This window comes from Cheilinus undulatus, linkage group 3 (assembly GCF_018320785.1).
Source record: "Cheilinus undulatus linkage group 3, ASM1832078v1, whole genome shotgun sequence".
Lineage (NCBI taxonomy): Eukaryota > Metazoa > Chordata > Actinopteri > Labriformes > Labridae > Cheilinus > Cheilinus undulatus.
Window position 1 is genome coordinate 33,199,646 of NC_054867.1, and position 19,291 is coordinate 33,218,936.

The window sequence follows — 19,291 nt, forward strand, 5'->3', positions numbered from 1 at the left end:
CATGAATGTAGCTGCTAGACTACTGTATGTTTAAGAATAAAGTGGAATTTAGAAAATTCAGACATTGTACTGGCAAATCATGGCACTTCCATTCTGAAATAGATGCTGTCTGTGAGAGAGGCCATCAGAGATGTAGCCTACAAGACAGTCTGTAGACCCCAACCCTAACCCTGACAGATGGAAAATGGGACTTACTGTGGTATCAAAATAGGCGCCTCATACTATACATAATTCTCAAATCAGCATGAAAGCCATTACTATTATGATGGTGTTCAAATCATAGTTTTTTCAGTTTTTGACAGTAAAAAAATGTATACAATGCTAGGACTAACACTAGGCTCCTGTGACATTTAACCTGAACATCATGGGGCTGTGTTAGGGGTATAAAACAGAGGGGAAAACAGGATTAGAAAGGCTTGTTACTTCCTCAGAAGCTAACAGGGAGGGGGATCACTTGGTTCGATTTATACAAGTTCAATTCAAATTTAAAAACAACTGTATAAAGAGTTTTCATCACAAACTGGCTCCACTGATCCACTGGCTGCGTATGCCTACTATGTCATCTGTCTTGTCTCTCTGATTGGCCCATAATGAATGCAGCATACACCCTTTCCAAACACAGACTATGCGAAGTTGCAGGATGTGAAATATTTTGGATGTTTGAAACAGTCAAGTTAGCTGAGTGGACTGTCCTGTCGCAGTTAAATGCTTATTTTTGTTGGTGCAACATCAATATTGTGGCATTGTAAAGTGATCCTTATTGAGCAGACTAGCTTCAAGTGCGTAATATGTCAGTGTACTCAAGGAGGTATTTTGACTTCACCTGTGTACGATTGGAGGAAGTAGAAGTGTGTTGCCCATCTTTATATACTGCTACTGTATAATGCATTTATAGTTACCTTAAATGAGGAAAGCAAACACTGTTTTATCATATTTACATGAATGCATCAGTCATAATAATCCAAAAGAAACTATTGGCAGAATAATTAGGACTGTGGAATTTCCACTCACATGTAGGCACATAATAATAAATCTAAATCATGGTACAGTAATAACTGATAATTAACATTTATTTAGTCCTGCTGAAGCTGTGCTGGTTAAATGGGTGTTAATCCTTGAAAGCAGAGTGGTAGTTTGACTTAAAGCTGTTCGAACTTTTCAGACCCTTAAAATGTAAGAGCAAAAGTTATTTGCACTGGACAAACTTTATGTGTTTGTGTTTATTTCTGAAGTTTGTTTCTGTGAATTAGCTGTCAGTTAATTAAGAAGCTTAAGATAAGACTTGCTGACATGAAAAGAAACTTAATGACTGGATTTTAATTGCTTGGCCACTCTAAAGCAAACCATAGGAGGAAAATACACAAAATTCAGTACATATATTATTTTTTATTCTCTTTGGTTCTCTGCTTATAGGAGATAGTGCTTCCATCCATTATTATCCATGCTGCTTATCCTGTTAAAAGTTTAGGAGTGGCTGGAGCAGATCCCAGCTGTTACTTGACAAGAGGTGGGGTCAACACCCTGGACAGGTGCTTATAGATTTGTTTCACCAAATAGTTATAAGCACTGCTTTGTTAAATACTCAGTGTTGATTGGCCAATTAGGCAAAGCAAACAAACAGTTACTGTGAAGAGCAGACAGCTGCTAGGGACGCAGCTCCCATCACAGAATCTGGAGGACTTACTGTAATCATAACAATTTGCATGAGGAGTCTGGTTGCATTGACGTTGGTTTGTTTACTTTGGAGACAAAATACAGTCATAGAGGAGCAAAGAGCAAAGATTCCAAAACTGTAGGCTGACAGAGAAATCTACAAAACTGTGCACAGTTGGATGAAGTAAATAACGGAAAATGTAAGGGAACGACCTTGTTTAAAAACTGCTGTCACACGCTCAGACAGTGACATGACAGGAAAATGCAATAAGGAGCTGCACTGATCGTGTGCTACTATTCTCTTTGTCTTACTTAAGCATCCATGCAAATGTTCAGGTTAAGAGCCTGTGTTTATAGCCACCGTTTCTTACACTGACCGCACACATTTTTAATTCAAAACCTATGAAGTCCAGCGTTCACAGCACTCGGGGTCCTGAGTGTGCTCACAATGCTCACAGCCTAAGATAGTTCAGCTTTTGGAAAAAGGCAGCACTGGTCAGTATCACTTCACCCTCACTGACCACACTAACTTACTAAGTGGCGAGATTTACGACAACCGCTTTGTCAACACCAATGGCGGTGCAAGGCTGTTCCCAGAATGCTACAGGTATTTCCTTATTTGGCTAAACTCACATTTAAATTATGTTTAACGGACTAGCCTAAAGTGGAGGAAGTGTTCAAAAATCAAATTTATCACTAGGTCATTGTGCCAGTAGGTATATGGTGTAAGGCTGGTATCCCGGTTAGAGCGTGGCTAAAGTTAGCACTTACCTCGCCAGACTTAGTTCCTCTTTGCAGATTATAATTGTGCTTAACATAGTTACTTATTGTTTTGGTTGAGTAGTTATATATGAGTATAACCCTCAACACCCTGCGTCCAACTTTATTTCCATTTTCTAGTTTAAAATATTGCCAGACTGATATTCCTACGACACACTAAATGCTAAGCTCCTCATGTTTATTTCCAGAAAAGTGCCAGGGGGTAGCTCTGGCAAGAAGGTAGCTGCCATTAACTGTAGCTACAGTGGCTACTAGTGGGGGAAGGCTTTATTACAGTTTTAAAAGACTAGAATTTAAGACTCCTGTTTATAAGAAATGATAGAAGTTTAACAGACTCAGAAATCTTGCACCAGCTTATTTGAAGGATTTCATTGTTAAGCCGGCTAAGCATGCACATCCCTTGTAGAAACCAATCTGACTCATCTTTTCAAGTGTTTATTTTTCAGGTCTAATGCTGCTGCTTATGTCAATGGTTCCTTTACATTGTTATCATGTTTTCTTGGTGACATTTTCTTTGATAATGGAACATACTTGGCACACAGAGATACCTAAAGTTGACCTCCCAGACAATACAGTAGAAAGCAGAAGTCAAACTTAGCAGTAATTGAGCTAGTGAAAAGACTCTAAAACTGGGACACAGGCCCTAATGTAAGAATAACAGCTAGCTTAGTTGATTTCATGAAACGACACTTTCCTCATTCAACAGAGCTTGCTAGCTTGCTTTTCAATGTGAAGATAGTTGTGCATGAATAAAAGCCATATCTATGTTTGAAATCTAATAGTCTGACTTGTGCCAACATGGAGGCAAAAGCATCCCACTTTTCTTTTAGGGATGTGTGCGGTTAGCTGGCTAAATGGTTAAATTTGCAAGAATTACAAGTCGATTAAACTTATTACCCATCACCACACGGGCCTGAAATCCCAGTCAAACGGTAATGGAGCCTCCTGCCACAATTAGCTGGTCTAGGTTACGTTAATGACCGCTGCCTTCCTGTGAGAGCTTTCCCTGGAACTTTGCCGGACGTAAACATGAGAAACTTAGCGTTTAGCATGTTATAGGAACAGGACGTTTTTTTCTTTTACTAGAAAACTGAAATAATGTTGTATGTAGACAGCTGAGGGTTAAATTCATGTACAACTACTCAACTTAAGTGTTGAATAACCACGATCTGCAAAGAGGAACATAGCCTGGCAGGGCTAGCTACTATTGTTAGCCTGCTCTACACAGCATATCAGGCTCACATCATAGCCACTGGTTCAATGAGCCTGTGATGAATTTGACTGTTTTCTAAGCATTTTTCCTCATAGACAAGTTGGTTAAACACTATTTACATGGGCGCTTAGCCAAATAAGAAAAAAACCACCTGGAAACATCCTTACTTTGTTTTGTTTGTGGATGTGGTGTGGACAGCAAGTCTGCAATATACCGCAATGCAGCAGACGATTTCTAACACTAGCACCCTTTTAGGACATGTTGGTGTAGATTCAGAGAGACTCAACGTTTAGCTACTAGAAAATCATTCTTAGATCAAAGAAATAATTTCCAAATTGACGTTTTGTTCAAAACTACCTATTTCTAATAAAAGAAGCCATGTTATCAGCAGAATCATGTAAAGTGAGCGTTGTGGAGGAACTCTTTCAGGGTGAGTGACCCACTCACTTCATTTCATCCCCTAATATAGATATCTTAAACTTGTGTTACATGTGACATACTGCACAGCATTTAAGCGTATATAAGTAGTCTTTCATGTACACGTATGTGAAGCTGCAGTTCTCCCTCTGGCCTGATTTGTAGAAACTTTTGCATATTTCAAAAATGAATTTGTTAGAATAATGTTGCTGCCAAAGTGATTATTTTTAGATATCTATAGTATGAATCAAAGTGGAATGAAAGTAAATAATCATTACATTTGATGTCTGAGCATTCATGGGTCTCAGCAGTACTACACAGAAAATAAGAATAAGCAACAGAAGGCGTTTGTACCTTTAGAGTAGCTGGAGCTGGGGGCGGAGGCTGAAGCAGACACTGTGGCACTAAAGCGATTGGCTGTGACTCTGAGCGAGGCCACGTTTTTCTGGGGTTGAAACAGGATGATGTGAATCTTGGGGGCGAAGAGGCAGCCGAGGACCACGGAGCCGCTCAGACTGACGGAGATACACATGGTGGTGGTCTGCACCTGTGAGGGCCACAGAGAGTAGGTGGGTGGGCGATGAATCCATCAGCCTGCACTTAGATTTTCTCCTTTTGTCTTCAAACGGACTAATGAAGTTTGTTCAAAGACCATCTGCAACCCACCCACACACGGACACACACACACACTCGTATACACACCTGTTAGAGTCTTTGATCACACACAGTTTATATTCACTCAAACTGGAACAAAACCTTTAATCCAATAAGGGGAATTTCCTCTTGCATTTTTTTGTTTTTTGGTTATCCCTGTTCTTTCCCCGTTTTCCAAATTATCCCTCTCAGTATCACGCTCTTTTTATCAAACCATTGTCTTTCAGCCAACACAACACCTCTGCTCCTACTTCTCTCACCCTGCCTGGCTTTAACAATACTCTTAATGCTTTTCTGCTCCTCTAAAATCTCAGAGAACTCAACCATGCCACCTAATTTTCCTGTTTTACAGCTAAATAAGTATTCACAGTTATCTATTTGAGTTTCCCTAACATTTTTTAAAGAACACATTTAGTTGGTTTCTTTTTTAAGTAATCACATTAAAGCCTAAAGCAGACACAAACACCTCATATGACTCTGCTTTCCTATGATAATATGAAATATACGCCTCACAGATGTAAATGTAAAGGGTAACTGAAAACATTTTAATTCAAACCTTTATTTAAGCCCTGCGTATCCACTTTTTTAACATGATGACAAAATTAGGTTTTTCCAGCTGTATGTACTACTTTAAAGCTAATGAAAGCCTTAAAAGGTGCAAGCTGTTCAGAATAATGAAAATAGTATAGTATCATCTGCATAAAGATGAATATTATGATGAAAAAAGGCTATTAATGATAGCAAATGAGACAGGACCCAGGTCCTATCCTTGTGGTTCCTTGGTTATTTTTTTTAAATCCCGATGAATTTGTTTTGTTATCTTACCAGTTTTTCCCATCTTTTTCCCTTGAGATCTCAACGTATCTATCATTATCTCAAGATCTTAACTTATTTCGTTATCCTATGATAACAATACTGTTTTCTCATGGTAGCAAGTTAATTTCTCAGGCCTTTCTGCAAAAAAAGGGCATAAGGCATTAAAAGGAACTTGTTGCAACAAGTAATCCATCTTTAGTTACTTTTGCTCATTAAAGTGATTCATTTCTGAAACAAAACTACCCTGTTTCTTTCTACCTTTTAGCTCTGATCCTCTGCTGGATGCCAGTACCAAAGGTAAGAACAGCCATGTCAGTGTACATGTGTTGCTAGCTGATTAAGCTAGCAATTTGAAGGGATGGCATTACGCTATGGAATTATCCCAATTGCATTGAATTTTTCATTGAATAGGACAAGAACATCATCAAAGCGAAAAAAATTTAAATGTGTCAGCTGTCCTGCACAGCTGTTTTAGTATGGCAGCCTATGTGTAATGCTGCATGCCTGTGTCTAGTTTGTTGTCAGATTATGAGCATATTAAAGAGCTCTAAAGATTATTATATGTTAATTTTTCAGGCTGCAGTGTTGTAGATTATTGGTTGTAAACTAAGCTGTTGAATGATGATAGAGTTGAGACATTCAGAGGCAGATATATAGTGGGCTGTGTGCAGGTTTTATATCTGACATGTAGAATGAATAGTTAAAGAGTTTTAAAGGGTTTAGAGGGTTTTAAAAAGGGCTGTCAAATGATTAAAAATCTTTAGTCACCATTCATCACAGAATCTCTGAAGTTAATTGTGATCAATCTTCCCTTTATGACATTTTGAAATTCCCCTTTTTTGCATTTAAAATTGCTTTTGTTTCATTTTGGATTTTTATACTGCCTTACACTTACTGACTTTTGTTTGTATAATCACCTGCTTTTACTTTGAAAGACAATAAGGAACTTTGGATTGATCAGAGATTATGGAAGACATCGAACCACAGACTTTTTATGGATTGAACAGGAAAAAAACAGGGAACTATAAAGATTGTAATGTTTGAAACACAAAGGGGCAAACGACTTCAAGATAGTCTGGCTGCAGACCGTATATCTGACGGCCTCTTTCACAGGCTGTTAATCTGAGACGCCGTCTCTTTCAGAATGGAAGTTCCGTAATTGGCTGGTACAACATTTACATTATTTTTCAAATTTAATTTTATTCATAGGCACGGTCTGGCAGTTAAATTAATGAAATAACCACATTGCTAACATTACAGACTGAGCAACATTTCATGAGTAAAACAGAGTAAAATGTCAGAGGTCTAATCTAGGATTAAATCATAGACCCTGTTAGAAGTAGTAGTACCAATGGTAGCTAGCTTTTGCTTCTTTTGCTTTAGCTAAATCTAACATAGCTATGCTAGCTAAGTAATTAATGTTAAGCCAATTTAGCTAAGTTAGCTTTAGCAATGTGAACTTAAGCAAATGTAGCTTTAGAAAATGTAGCTACATAGAAAACAAAGCTACATAGCTTACCTAGCCACTTTGTGGGCTTAGCTGTAGTAATTTTAGCTACGTAGCTTACAAAGTTACTTTGCCAGTTTACTTTTAGCTACATTATCTGCCTGGTTTACACAGCAAATGCAGCTACATAAAAGCTACACTTGCTGCATTAGCATGTTTTCATGGAGAACAAGCTTTTTTCCTGTTAGTAGACTGTTCACTTGGTTTCATTAAAGGCCAGGTTTTTAACTTTTAACTTTGGTATCTGACCATTTCCTTAACCCTTACCCTAACCCTAAATAGAAGTTGAGCATGACTGTTTTGAAAGTTGCAGCATGTAAAACCAGCTATTAGAGATGTACTGTCTGCAGCCAGACCCCTCTCAACGACTTTAAAGCTTCTACTGAGCTTCTGTGATTTTATTTTAGTGACTGAGACATTAAGGAGCAGTGGTGGATTTATTTCACATCACTGTAGCTGCAGAGAAAAGCAGTCTCACAGTAGCGTAACCAAAGCATTCTGAAAGGGACAATAAAGGATGCAATTAATTGGTATTTAAAAGAATGATACACTAATTGATGACTTTAAATAACCCCAATTAATCCATTAATGCTGGCAGCCCTAATTCTAATTTTTTGGTAAAGCAAGATACTTTTAATAGTAACACAACCAAACACTGATTGTTAACTTAAGGGACCAGTTATAAGTAAGTAAGTGAGATATAAGTAAGTCAAGATTGCAAGTAAACAACCAGAATTTGCAGGTTATCACGGGAAAACAAAGATAAGTGGATGCACGTCCCCCCCAGGCTTCTGTAGTATTCAGTTACTTTAAAACAAACCAGATTTGCTGAACTCACCCTAAGTAGTATCCAACAGGCATTAGTAAACAATCACGTCATGCCCTGATGTTGAATAAGGAACTATTCAACACTTAACATCTCCATGTTAAAATATTTATGTATTTATGTATGTGTGAAGATTTTGATGATGTTTGTTAGCAATTCTAACGGTGTGTCTGGATGTGCATGAGAAGGAGGTGGAGAATAAGGAGAGGAAGAATGTGGAATAAGCTCAGCTTGCTCTCCTGGAAAGCCCACACTTTGTTAGTCATATTTCAGCTGCTAATGTGAGCTGACTGCTGGGGTCATCTTCCTGAGTACCACTACCCTTCCCACCCCACTGGTCACCCCTGCAGTCGGGGAACTTCTATTTGCAGAACCACAGCATGAAGTGAAATCCCTCCTAAACATTCTGCACAACAACAAGGCTGCAGAAATATGAGAAGTCCTCACACATTCAAGCTTTAGCCTGAAGAAAAAAGCGGTGGAAACGCTGCAATGAGTGCTGGAAATATTACTGCACTTGTCTGCAGCTCCTGATCTCTTTCAGTCATAGATGTATTTCTGGCAGCTATTTCCATTCAACTGTTCTTTTTACAAATAATTTAACACTGTAAGGATGTGATGGCTTTCTTTGTAAATAATAGTGCATCAAAACAGGGCAGAAAAGAAAACTAGAATGCAGTTTTTTCTTTATTTAGAGGCTCTGATGGGCTTTTCTGGCCTGTAATGAATCAGACAGTTAATATTAATGCCTCCATATACCAGAATGTTAGAAGGAACACTGGTCATTTCCATGTCTGTAGTGTGGTTTCCATCCAAATCTATCATCAAATTGTAACATTTCTTTTTTGATTTGGCAAAATAATTATTGGTCGATAGCCTGTATTTTTGAACCCAGTGAAGAGATAACAGAATGAAGTAGGATTTCATCTGTGGAGAGGAAGAGTTTTGAGCTTATGTGTTCTTGGAAGAGTTTAAATAACAGCCCCTGTTTCTTAAGGGTGTTCTTCCAAAAAAGTTCCTTAAAGTAGTTTGAATGTCAGGCACATAAGAATTTAGTAATGCCCTGCTTTCCAAAATGTGCATTTTTCTAGAAAATCATTGAGAAATTGTTGGTCTAATAGGGCTTTTAAATGATCATGAGACTATACAGAGCTGAGATTATCCTCCTAAGACCCTGCATGTACATATGAGGAAATTACATTACAGCTTCTAACAACAACGTAGTAATTTAGTTAAGTATTAGAAATTTAAATCTATGGGAACTACAAGAGTCCATGTTTCTCTAAGGTTGTCAAATTTAGATCTGCACACATTAATTTATGAAGAAACACTTATTAAATAGTTTATACAAAGGTCTTTCAGCAAGAACAACTTGTGCTGACAGAATTTCTTAGGGCTTTTTTAAAGGAAACAAATAAAACTGATGTTTATTTTTGACTACAACCTATCGTTACGGGTTATGGAGGGGTCTTGGCTTTTCCTAGTTACAACTGATGGGGCACTCTGAGGAAAAAAAGGCTGATCTAGCTGACAAGATCATAGCAGATCCACAGCACGCCCTCTGGCCTCAGTGTGAACTCCTAACCTCGGGGTGCAGGTGCAGAATGGGCAGACTGAGGGCAAAAAGAAAGCCCAGGTAATTAACAGGAACTCACAGTCCTTGCAAGCATTCATGCAGTAGTTTAATGATACATTTTAGTGATGTGTGTACTCATTTTCTTTCACGTTATGTGCTGTTTTGTAAAGATGTTGACGTCTTTTTGTCTTTTGTCATTTTCTTTGCTAGACAGGGACAACAAAGTTTTCAATCATTTGTAAATTAAAATTTGTATCTGAAGTTTAGTAAAAGTTTCAAGAATATGAAGCAATGACAAATGAAGTGCATGGTTTTGAAATTGCACTGCCAGGGGCCCTAAATCAGAAGAATAACAAAAGTGAGTAGAGATGCACCACTTAGCTCCAGCCAGCACTGCTTCCTTCTTGTTTTGAACTGAGGACTTTATTCAGAATGCTCCATAAGATGTATTTACTAAACACACCATATAAAATCACATTTTCCTTTCGTGGATGAATCTCTCATAATGAGGAAGACAAGCTGTTAAAAAGTGCCCTTACTTATTTGAGCAGCAAGACACTCATGAAGCTAGAATCACTCGCAGCATTAACCAGGAAATCCACTTTTAACAGCTTTTCTCCCTCATGCCTTACGTGCAGTTTTTATTGAACAGATTATACAATAAAAAAAAAAAAGAATTAAGTGATGATGGAAGGAAAACTATGTTTGGTGCCTCTGCTTGACCTGGAAATGTGTGGGGCAGTCGCTACAGGGGTGGGGGCTTGGCCAGTGCCTCATGTGACCCTCACTAGCCTTGTGGAGAAATGCTCCTGAACTTTGGAACCCACTGCCTCTTGACGTGAAAATGGTGAGCTCTCTTTATGTTTTATATAATCTGGCTTTAATATGAGGTAAATTCATGGCCTTATTTATGGATTTTACCTTTCTTTTAATCGTTGTTTTATCTCTGGTTTTCATTTCGTCTTACTTTCACTTATTTCATCTATCTAGTTTACTCACATTTGTTTCTTAATGTTTCTAAATTTCACAATTTTATTTCTTTTATCTATCAACTCATTTTTAAGTATTTTCTTGCCTTATTTCTACTTTTGCTTTTTTTCTGTCTACATGCATTGGGTTGCACGTTTTTATGCCTGAAATGTGCTATACATATGCAGCTGAACTTAGAAGAGGGTAAGAGGGATGGAGTTACATATTACAGGAGGAGCTTGGGTGACAAGAAGCGTAGCCAGGGGCAAAGAAAATCTCAGTTCATCACAAAAAAGCAGCACAAAACATGAATGAGTTACATCAGCAGTTAAAACTTTCTGAAGGACTTTATTTTGGGGGCCTCCAATTCCCTGGTAATTTTATAATATGAGTGATAATTGCCTAGTCACTTCTCAAGAATAAGGTGGTAATTTACAAACATCTGCTGTGATTCTGAGGGTTTTATTTGAAGCACTTGCCTCTTTTGCCTGTTTTAAAGCACTTTGAATCCATAGGACAAAGCATTTCTTCATAAATTGTTTTTTATAGTCTATAATTTTTAAAAATTTATCTAGAGTCCTTGACATAGAGAGAGCCCCTTGAACCACTTTTATCAAAAACATATTAATAAAATACCTGAGGCTGATTTTGTAATGATTTACAGCACTTACTGAATAAATTATGATTTATTTAAGTAGTTAAAGGTCTCATCTTTTTAAAAATTAATCTCCTATATTTATTATTTATATATAAATAAATATAAAGACCTTTTAGTTTTTTTAATGATTGTGTTTTAACATTGTTTTTTTTTTTTTCCAAGCACTTATCCTATCTTACATTTTTGTTTCCAAATATTTTAGCTCTTACCATTTTTATGAGTCTATAATATGTATCAAATTTAAAAAATATATTTTTTAGTTTCACACACCAATTTTAGGCACTTATGATAAGGACATCTTTTATTCAACATTTTCTATGAATTAAACTACTTTATATTTAATTATTATACTCAATTTATTTATTTCAAAATCATTCATGAAAGTCCTTGGGTAATTTCTTCCAAGACCCTGGGTAGCTGGAGTATTTTGATAACAGAATAATAGAATAGAATAGATAGTTCCTTTTCCCCTGTTCATAATATATTTGTGGGAAAAGGCATATGAAATAACTTACACCAACGGAAAAGCTGTCTTCATCTGTGAATTCTTGTGTTCATCATTATTCTCTGGGCAACACGACCAGCCTCTCATTAGAATATTTCTGTGCTATCCAACCCTAATTTGAAATGTGGCGACTGAACCCAAAGCCATTATTATTGGTGTCACATGGAACTAAAGCACCAAGGTCTCTGATGCAGCTCCAGCCCTCTCATTCTTTAAATTAGTGTGAGTGCTGCCTCTCCAGCATGAAGCCTCATATTCTACAATGTTCATCTAGCTCCATTTATCCTGCTGAGGATCAGGAAAGGTGAAGGTTTTTTCGGATTCATCGTTCGGCTGCCAGAAAGAGTGATCACTACAGACATGAAAAGCCTGAGGTACCTCATGATGATACAAAGCTTGTGTGATCTTGGACCTCTCCCCATCTGTTTGCACAACAAAGGCCTTGTTGCATATCCCGGACCAAACACAGTGGCAGTACCCTTGAGTGTGCCTACGGGAACAGCACTCATAATTTACATGGTCTGTCAGCTTTATGCCCCTTGTTTTGTCTTCTCTGTCTTATTCTAAACTATGTGGAGAAATGCATGTATTCATCCTTGCAGCAATGAAATTTTTTATTAAAACAGGTAGACATTTAGATTCATGCCTGTTTAGTAATCTATGCAGATCTAATCCATTTATTCATCGTCTTCTGTGTGATGCAGGGCAAATGCTAAATTTGAGTTGAGGCTAAAGGCTGCAAAACTTTATCCCCATGGGACAAGTCTACAGCAGAAATGTCACAGTCGATTCAGCTATTAGGAAGGTTATGCCCCTAAATACACCATCACTCCATACTGCTTACTATTATCCTTACCACAGGCCCTTATAGCAGTTTGTGTATCATTATTCAAGGGATTTAACTTTTGTTTTCTGCAATAAAACCTTTAATTAATCTCAAGAAAATATGAATCTTTCCCTCTTAAATGTGCCATTAAGCATTTACTAATGCTGTGATTCAATGAATCAGCTTGACTGTCATTAATTATTTGCGTCTGTATATTCAAACTTGATCTGTCTCTGGTGTCTTTGTTCTCGCCTTGAAAGATCCTTCAACTGACATAAAAGGAAAGCTCGCTCTTTCATGGCTTTGGGTAACAGTGATCAAATGGAATCTTAAAGTGACACCTTCTTCAGGAATGCTGAACACACTAGGGATAGTCATTTATAGACTTTGTTTATATTATTCTTCCACTGTGGGCCGAAACAGTTTCTAGAAATATTACATAACTGACTATTAATAACATTTTCTTAGTATTTACCCTGTAGTCGCTGGCAGTGACATAGAAGATGGGCTGGAAAGCGAGCCAGATGATGCAGGTGGTGTACATGGTGAATCCGATGAACTTGGCCTCGTTGAAGTTTTCGGGACACTTTCGTGTCTTGAAGGCGTAGACAGTGCAGAGGACAATTAGGATGCAATTGTAGGTGAGGGACATGAGCATGCTCGAGTCCTTGCTGTTGCACTTAAGGGTGACCACGTTTCTCCTCTCAGGGCTCACCTCTTTACGAACTCCTGGCACCTCTACAAGCAGCCAAATCACAGCCACAAGCAACTGGCAGGAGATGAGAGCACCGCAGATTGCTACCTGGGAGGCAGGGCTGATGAAACGTGGCCTCTGGGCTCCGTCTTTCACCCCGCTGAAGATTCGAGCGATTCGATTGGTCTTGGTTAGAAGAGCTGAGTAGCACACTGCAAATGAGCTGCCCAGGCCTAGTCGTCGTAACGTGCAAACAACCGTAGAAGGTTTGGCAATGTAGATGAAGGTCATGAGGTAGCACATCAGCACACCCAGCAACAGGATATAAGAGAGTTCACGTCCACTTGCTTTGACCACAGGGGTGTCGTTGTGCTTAAAGAAGAGGCCAATGACTGACAGAGTGCAGAGGATTCCAAGGCAGGAGATGGTGACGGGGCCAATCGCCCATGCGTCTTCCCATCGGATGAATTCTTCAGGCAGGTCGTAGCATCCAGTCAGGTTCTCCAGTGGCCACTGACCAAAGCTGCAGTCAGCGCAGGTAAACTCATCATGCAGGTACTGGTAGGGCTGACAGGGGATACAGATCCAGCAGCAAACATCCCCAGGCTGCATACTCTTCACCTCGTTCTTCCTGCAAGGGTCACTGCACTGGGAAGTTGGTGGTACTTGATCTCGCCAGGGTACCAAAGAGGTGTTCAGGGTCAGATTCTGGTCCCAGTAGCCAACTTTCCTATAAATGAACTTTCCATCTTCTTGGTGGTAATGAAAGATGTTGTAACGACTGATGCTGTCGCCAAAAGAGTCGAAGCGAACCATGCTCTCTGTGTCTGCAGGTCTGAAGGGAGCTGGTAGGAGAAAACATGCAGCAATGTTTACTTAAAGCTGTAATACAGCCATATATAAACATTAGATTTGAAGTTCTTACCTTCAAACTTAGTCTTTAAGATGAACTCTTTGTAGAACCTTTTGCCATTACCTGGTTTCATGGCATCACAGACCTTGGATGTGTTGGAGCAAACAGCTTGCCTCATGTTGTGCAGAGCATAGGCCATGGCATAGACTGCATTCACCACAAACATGATCTTGGACTCCTGCTCAAAAGTTCCATCCCGTAGGCTGTGCTCACTACAGCCAGGTTCTTGTAGGCTACAGCCAAACCGATGCTCCCAGAACTCTTTGAACCATGGGTTCCTCATGTTGGTGTAGGGGTTCAGCTTGGTGAAGTAGTCTTCAAACTCTCTGATTGGGTAGGAAGCTAGCTCAAGGGTGAAAGCCTGGTCTGCTGCTGCCTCGCTCCCCCTAACCACGCTCTCCTGCGCTCCCCAACCATCGCTGGCGACCCAGGTAAAGTTGACGTTCATACGAGTAGCAGCCACCAGCAGCTCACGGGCATCCTCACTGCGGGTGAACAGGATAACCACCTTGGCATTGGACTTCTGTTGCAGAGAGCGGATCACGTTGTCATAGCCCTGCCGGTTCATGGAGCGGCTCACCTTGGCTGAGGTGGCGATGCAGATTTGGCGAGTTCGGGCCTCCTGCTGGAAGGCATCAATGCCAGTCTCTCCATAGTCGCCCTCTGATGCTACCGTTGACACATAGGTCCAGTTGAAGTAGCGAAGGATCTCAGCCATGGCCTTGGCCTGGTAGAAGTCAGGGGGCACAGTGCGGGCAAAGTAATCATAGCGGGATTTATCGCTGAGCTTTGCGCTGGTGGAGGCATAGCTGATCTGAGGGATTTGGAACAATCGCAGGAGGTTGGCCACCTGGAAATAAAGGAAAAAATCATGAAGTTTCAAGGCTCAGTGTTCTTTATTAGTACTTAAAAGGGTACATTTATTGTGCAGACAGGATTTTATTGCTCCTAAGACAGCCAAAGAGTGGCTTTGATATCTCAAAATATTTTGAGGCAATACCTGCTAACTTACACTTAAGAGACATGCATTTCCTCAGCATCAGACTTAGACTGTGCAAAACGTAGGTGTGGTGTCAGTGACATAACCCATCGGTTTCTGGAGTTGAATTTTAAAGCCCTGGGATGATGGATGCCTCTTTGGAAATGCTCTATCCCAACCAAGCAACAGGCAAAGAATTGGAGAAGCTAATACAAGCCTTAAACTCACTGGCAAATTACTACGACTTGAGGACTCACCTGTCTGCTCTACTGAATATTACAGCTTTATTTGAGCCACCAGAGAAACAATCACATTTACTGTATGTCATGACAGACAGTTTAGAGCTAAAAAAAAATCTTGGTTTCATTTTCCCATCCTGCATTTTTCACTTTCGGAATCCCTAATATCTAATTTTCTGAGTGATGTGAAGTGATGTTTCTCTCTCATTCATGAGACATCTGAGTTGTTAAGTTGCTGCTGAGAACACTCCACTTGCTGTTGTTGCTCTTCAAAAATAAATGTCTTTAATGATGGTTAGAAATGGAGACTTTTATCATGACAAACTTGGCAGGAATAAAATGTGTCTATCATTGGATTCTTTAATGGAACTTAAGCATTGCAACACTATCAAAGTAGAGGGATTTACTGTTTCTGCTTTGAGAGAGACAAAGCCACAGCTCACATCTTTAAATAATCCAAGAATAAAGACAAGTGAAATATGGATTAAAAAACATCTTTATCAAGTAAGATGTTTGTTCCTGCTGCCCTTGGTTCAAGTGAACCCCCTGATCTTAACGTGCACTATGGCCAGCGTGACTGCCTGGCTCTGAAGTTGGGGATTAATATTTCTGTTTTCTGTCACAAATTTCTCGGTTATGACACTTTTATTTATCTGTAGGCCACTGGAACTGGTAGATTTGGCAAATTTGCCTCACACTGAACAAAAACACAGAATTTAGCTGGCCGTTAATTTATCAGGGAAGGCAGGGACAATGGCTAATGACAGACTGTATTAGGATCATATGCTCTGTGATTGTAGTGTTAGAAGGATGGGATAACTCGCTTGATGTCCGGTGACATCATGGGCGCGCTACTTTTGTCCTGCCAAAAATAAATCTAGCCATGAAAGTGGTGAAAAACTTTCTGATGGTCTAAATCTAAAATTCAGTCACACATCTCACTGTTTTCGCATTTGCAGCAACCATATTCAAATATCTAGAGTGCTTTGACGCACATTTTTGGATTTTACTTTACAGGGACTTTAATGACAATGATAGCCATAAAGCTACCGTGTGTCTTGTTCCAGTGATTAGTTGCAAATTAATAGGGTCATTTTAGTGACAAACATCATAACAAATTGGATGTAGTTACAAGTTACAAGTGTGACTGCATACATTCAATTCAAACTCTTAGCCAGGAATATTTTCTGACACATTTTGGCCATGAATTTAAAGTGATTTCTAAAACTTTTTTCAATGCTTACTGTTCTGCATATAAACTGTTCATGAAATAGTTGGAAAGCTTTGGTTGATCTTGGTTTCCAGGGGTTTTTTAAAGGGCAAAGCTGCTGTTAAGTGTGATTCAGCTCTGTGGTACTGACAGACAGGCACTGAAAGCAACAACAATTCACTGTTCCTCCATTTCAAACTGTTTACTCTGTCAGCCATCCACACCAACAGCAGCTTTTTGTCACAAATCCTTTCACAGATAGAGCCAGATAAACACAGCAGCAGAGAGACAGAGGGTTTTATCTTTGTGTTTTTCTGTTTTCTCTTAAGGAAAAATTAAAGCCATGCTGCCAAGTCATTCAAGTCTCCTGACAGATGGTGCCAGGCATCATGATGCCCACCTAACCAAGAGAAACACATCGATTTCCTTGTTGAGATGATAGCTTGTGGTGCTGTGTCCAACATGGATGATCATGTTTGACTGATAAACATAGAGAAGCATCCATGCTGGGGGAAAAAAGCCTCCTGAAACAATAGTGTCAGAGTTATAGAATCACTGCGATTTTTTTCTCTCACTGAATTTCAAAGATTTAGTGTGACAGAGAGCTGGCAAAAACTTGTCGATTTGCAGGATTCCTCAGGGGACTCAGTGGTGATTAATGAATTCCCATGAGCTTCAATAGGACTTGCCAGCCTCCTCCCTCTGGCATCATTGTATGCCCGCAGGCTTTCCAAGCAATGGCGTCCCTATGGATATAAAAGGAACCCTTCACACTCACAGTAAGTCCAATTACAGTAATAATTCTCTTTTTCCGCTCACTTATCCCAGTACACACAGCTATTGATACTGTCTTAGGCATTGAATACTATACTTGCATAACAGCCGCAGTTTCTGTATGTGCTGCATGCCATGAACATGCTACTCAAGAATTTATTTTTAGTCATGCTAACGGCATGGCTGTAGGGTTACAGGGCCGCTATGTCAGTTTAATCCATCACTTTGGTCATGTTTGAATTATAATTCTACTGTGTCAAAATTTGATACACAGATTCATGACTCCAGGGTGACCTTACAACTATTGCCTCATTAGGTCTATGTCCTTTGGCAGGGAGATATTAACTTAATGGAGGTGATAACATAAGTTATGAACCAAATCGAACACTAACACAGAGCAGCACAGCAGCTTTCTCCAAGGTCTTCCTGAATAGCAACAGGATTTATCTTAACTTTCCTTGTTATTCACTCTTGACGGCACAGGGTATTCCTGGTATTGCCCTGCCCCTTAACACTCCAATGTATAAGATCACAGAGCGGTTAAGCCTGAAAGTACTGCCCCTCGTCACTGGTTGGTCCTGTCACTTTCTAACTAGGCCCAAAAGGTTCAGACTGGAGTTTTGCAAGATGGATTCGCCAGTGAACAACAAGGAATTGGGCGTATCCATTTGCTTTGCAAGGTTAGCAAAGAGCCAGACAGCCACACTCCGGCAATAATTTCACCTAAGGTCAGGGGGACGGCTAATTGCTGGAGTGCTTGTCTATTTTTCTCTTGAACCAGACGGAGCAGAAACAAACATCATACCTGCTGAAAGTGTGTTTTAATCCATGTTTCACTTTTCTTTAGTCCTGGATGATTAAAAGAGGCAGACTGTGGCTTTGTCTCTCTCAAAGCAATTCAATCCCGCCTGTCTGTTCGTGTTGTGATGCTAAATTTAGTACAGTATCTGATGACAGACATTGACTTTTCCTGCCATATCTCCCATAATAAGTCTCCAATACTAATCATCATTACTTTTATTTTGATGGAGAACAATAGGAAATTGACCTATTTAAGCAGCATCGTAACCATAAAGACACCTCATGAAAGGAGGGTAGAAGCATAACTTCACATAACTCAAAAAATGAGATATTAGGAATTGATTGATCTTGAAGCTTAATTTGCTGGTTCTCTGTTTTTCAGGTCTGAAATGTGGCCTAGTGGTCCATAACACAATGGCCTGTCATACAACGAACCTGAAATACAGATTTTTCTTCATCACTTTACAAGGACTTTAAGAGTCTTGTGATATTAAAGATGTTTAGTGAAGTATTCAGAGTAGGTAAAAAAAACAGATAAATATCTTCAGAACTGGCCAATCAACCTGGTGTGCAAATAACATATGCTCAAGCCTCTCAAGACTGAAGCTGGACTCTCTGCATCTGCCCACCACTCGCTGCTGACAAGTCAGAATCAGCCCTAAGGTTAACTTCAACTTTGGCTGCAGCAGACCAACGAGTTTCCCCTGTGCTTCATGGCAGAGGTCAGAACATTGAGGCAGGAAAGATTTTCACCATCCTCAGCAATATTTTTAAAATCAGAAACCAGTAAGGATTGGTGTATCTTCATGTTAGGATAAGAGGTTTAAGCTCATTAAAAGGCACCCCCTTCTACACATTATCACCGTTATTAAACAGTGTGGCTTATTCTTTATAAAGAAACATAATTCATTTACTATGTAAATATTTACTGTTTTATAACTATTTTTATTCTTGTGTTATTTTGTTGCCAATTGTTATTGTGCTCCAAAGACAGGCATTACGCGTATTAGGTGTGATTACCCACTTTCAACACAAGATGGATTATACTACGTAGTGAGCTCTTCTACACGGTATCGACAGTTGCTCAGAGCTCTAGTAGGAAGCTGTGCAGAAGCTTGATTACAGCAATGTGCTTTTCTGCCCTAATCAGACTCTGGTATGAGGCCCCCCAATGGCTGGATGTGCAGAGAGAAAAAAAAAAAAAAATGCTCAAAGTGAGTCCAGCCCTGGGTGATGAGGCCCTACGTGCTATGGGTAGTCTGGGTATAGGCAGGGACAGGC

General features: G+C 39.5%; 1 protein-coding gene across 2 annotated transcripts in view; it reads right to left on the reverse strand.

The window, feature by feature from the left end:
* grm2b (glutamate receptor, metabotropic 2b) overlaps positions 1–19,291 on the reverse strand; it is a 59,937-nt gene that overhangs the window by 1,622 nt on the left and 39,024 nt on the right. For both annotated transcript variants that reach the window (XM_041783104.1, XM_041783105.1), the window contains exons 3-5: positions 14,020–14,857; positions 12,876–13,939; positions 4,418–4,610 (exon numbers count right to left, since the gene is read on the reverse strand). In XM_041783104.1, coding sequence (XP_041639038.1) covers positions 4,418–4,610; positions 12,876–13,939; positions 14,020–14,857 — 2,095 coding nt within the window. The remainder of the gene's footprint in view (positions 1–4,417; positions 4,611–12,875; positions 13,940–14,019; positions 14,858–19,291) is intronic.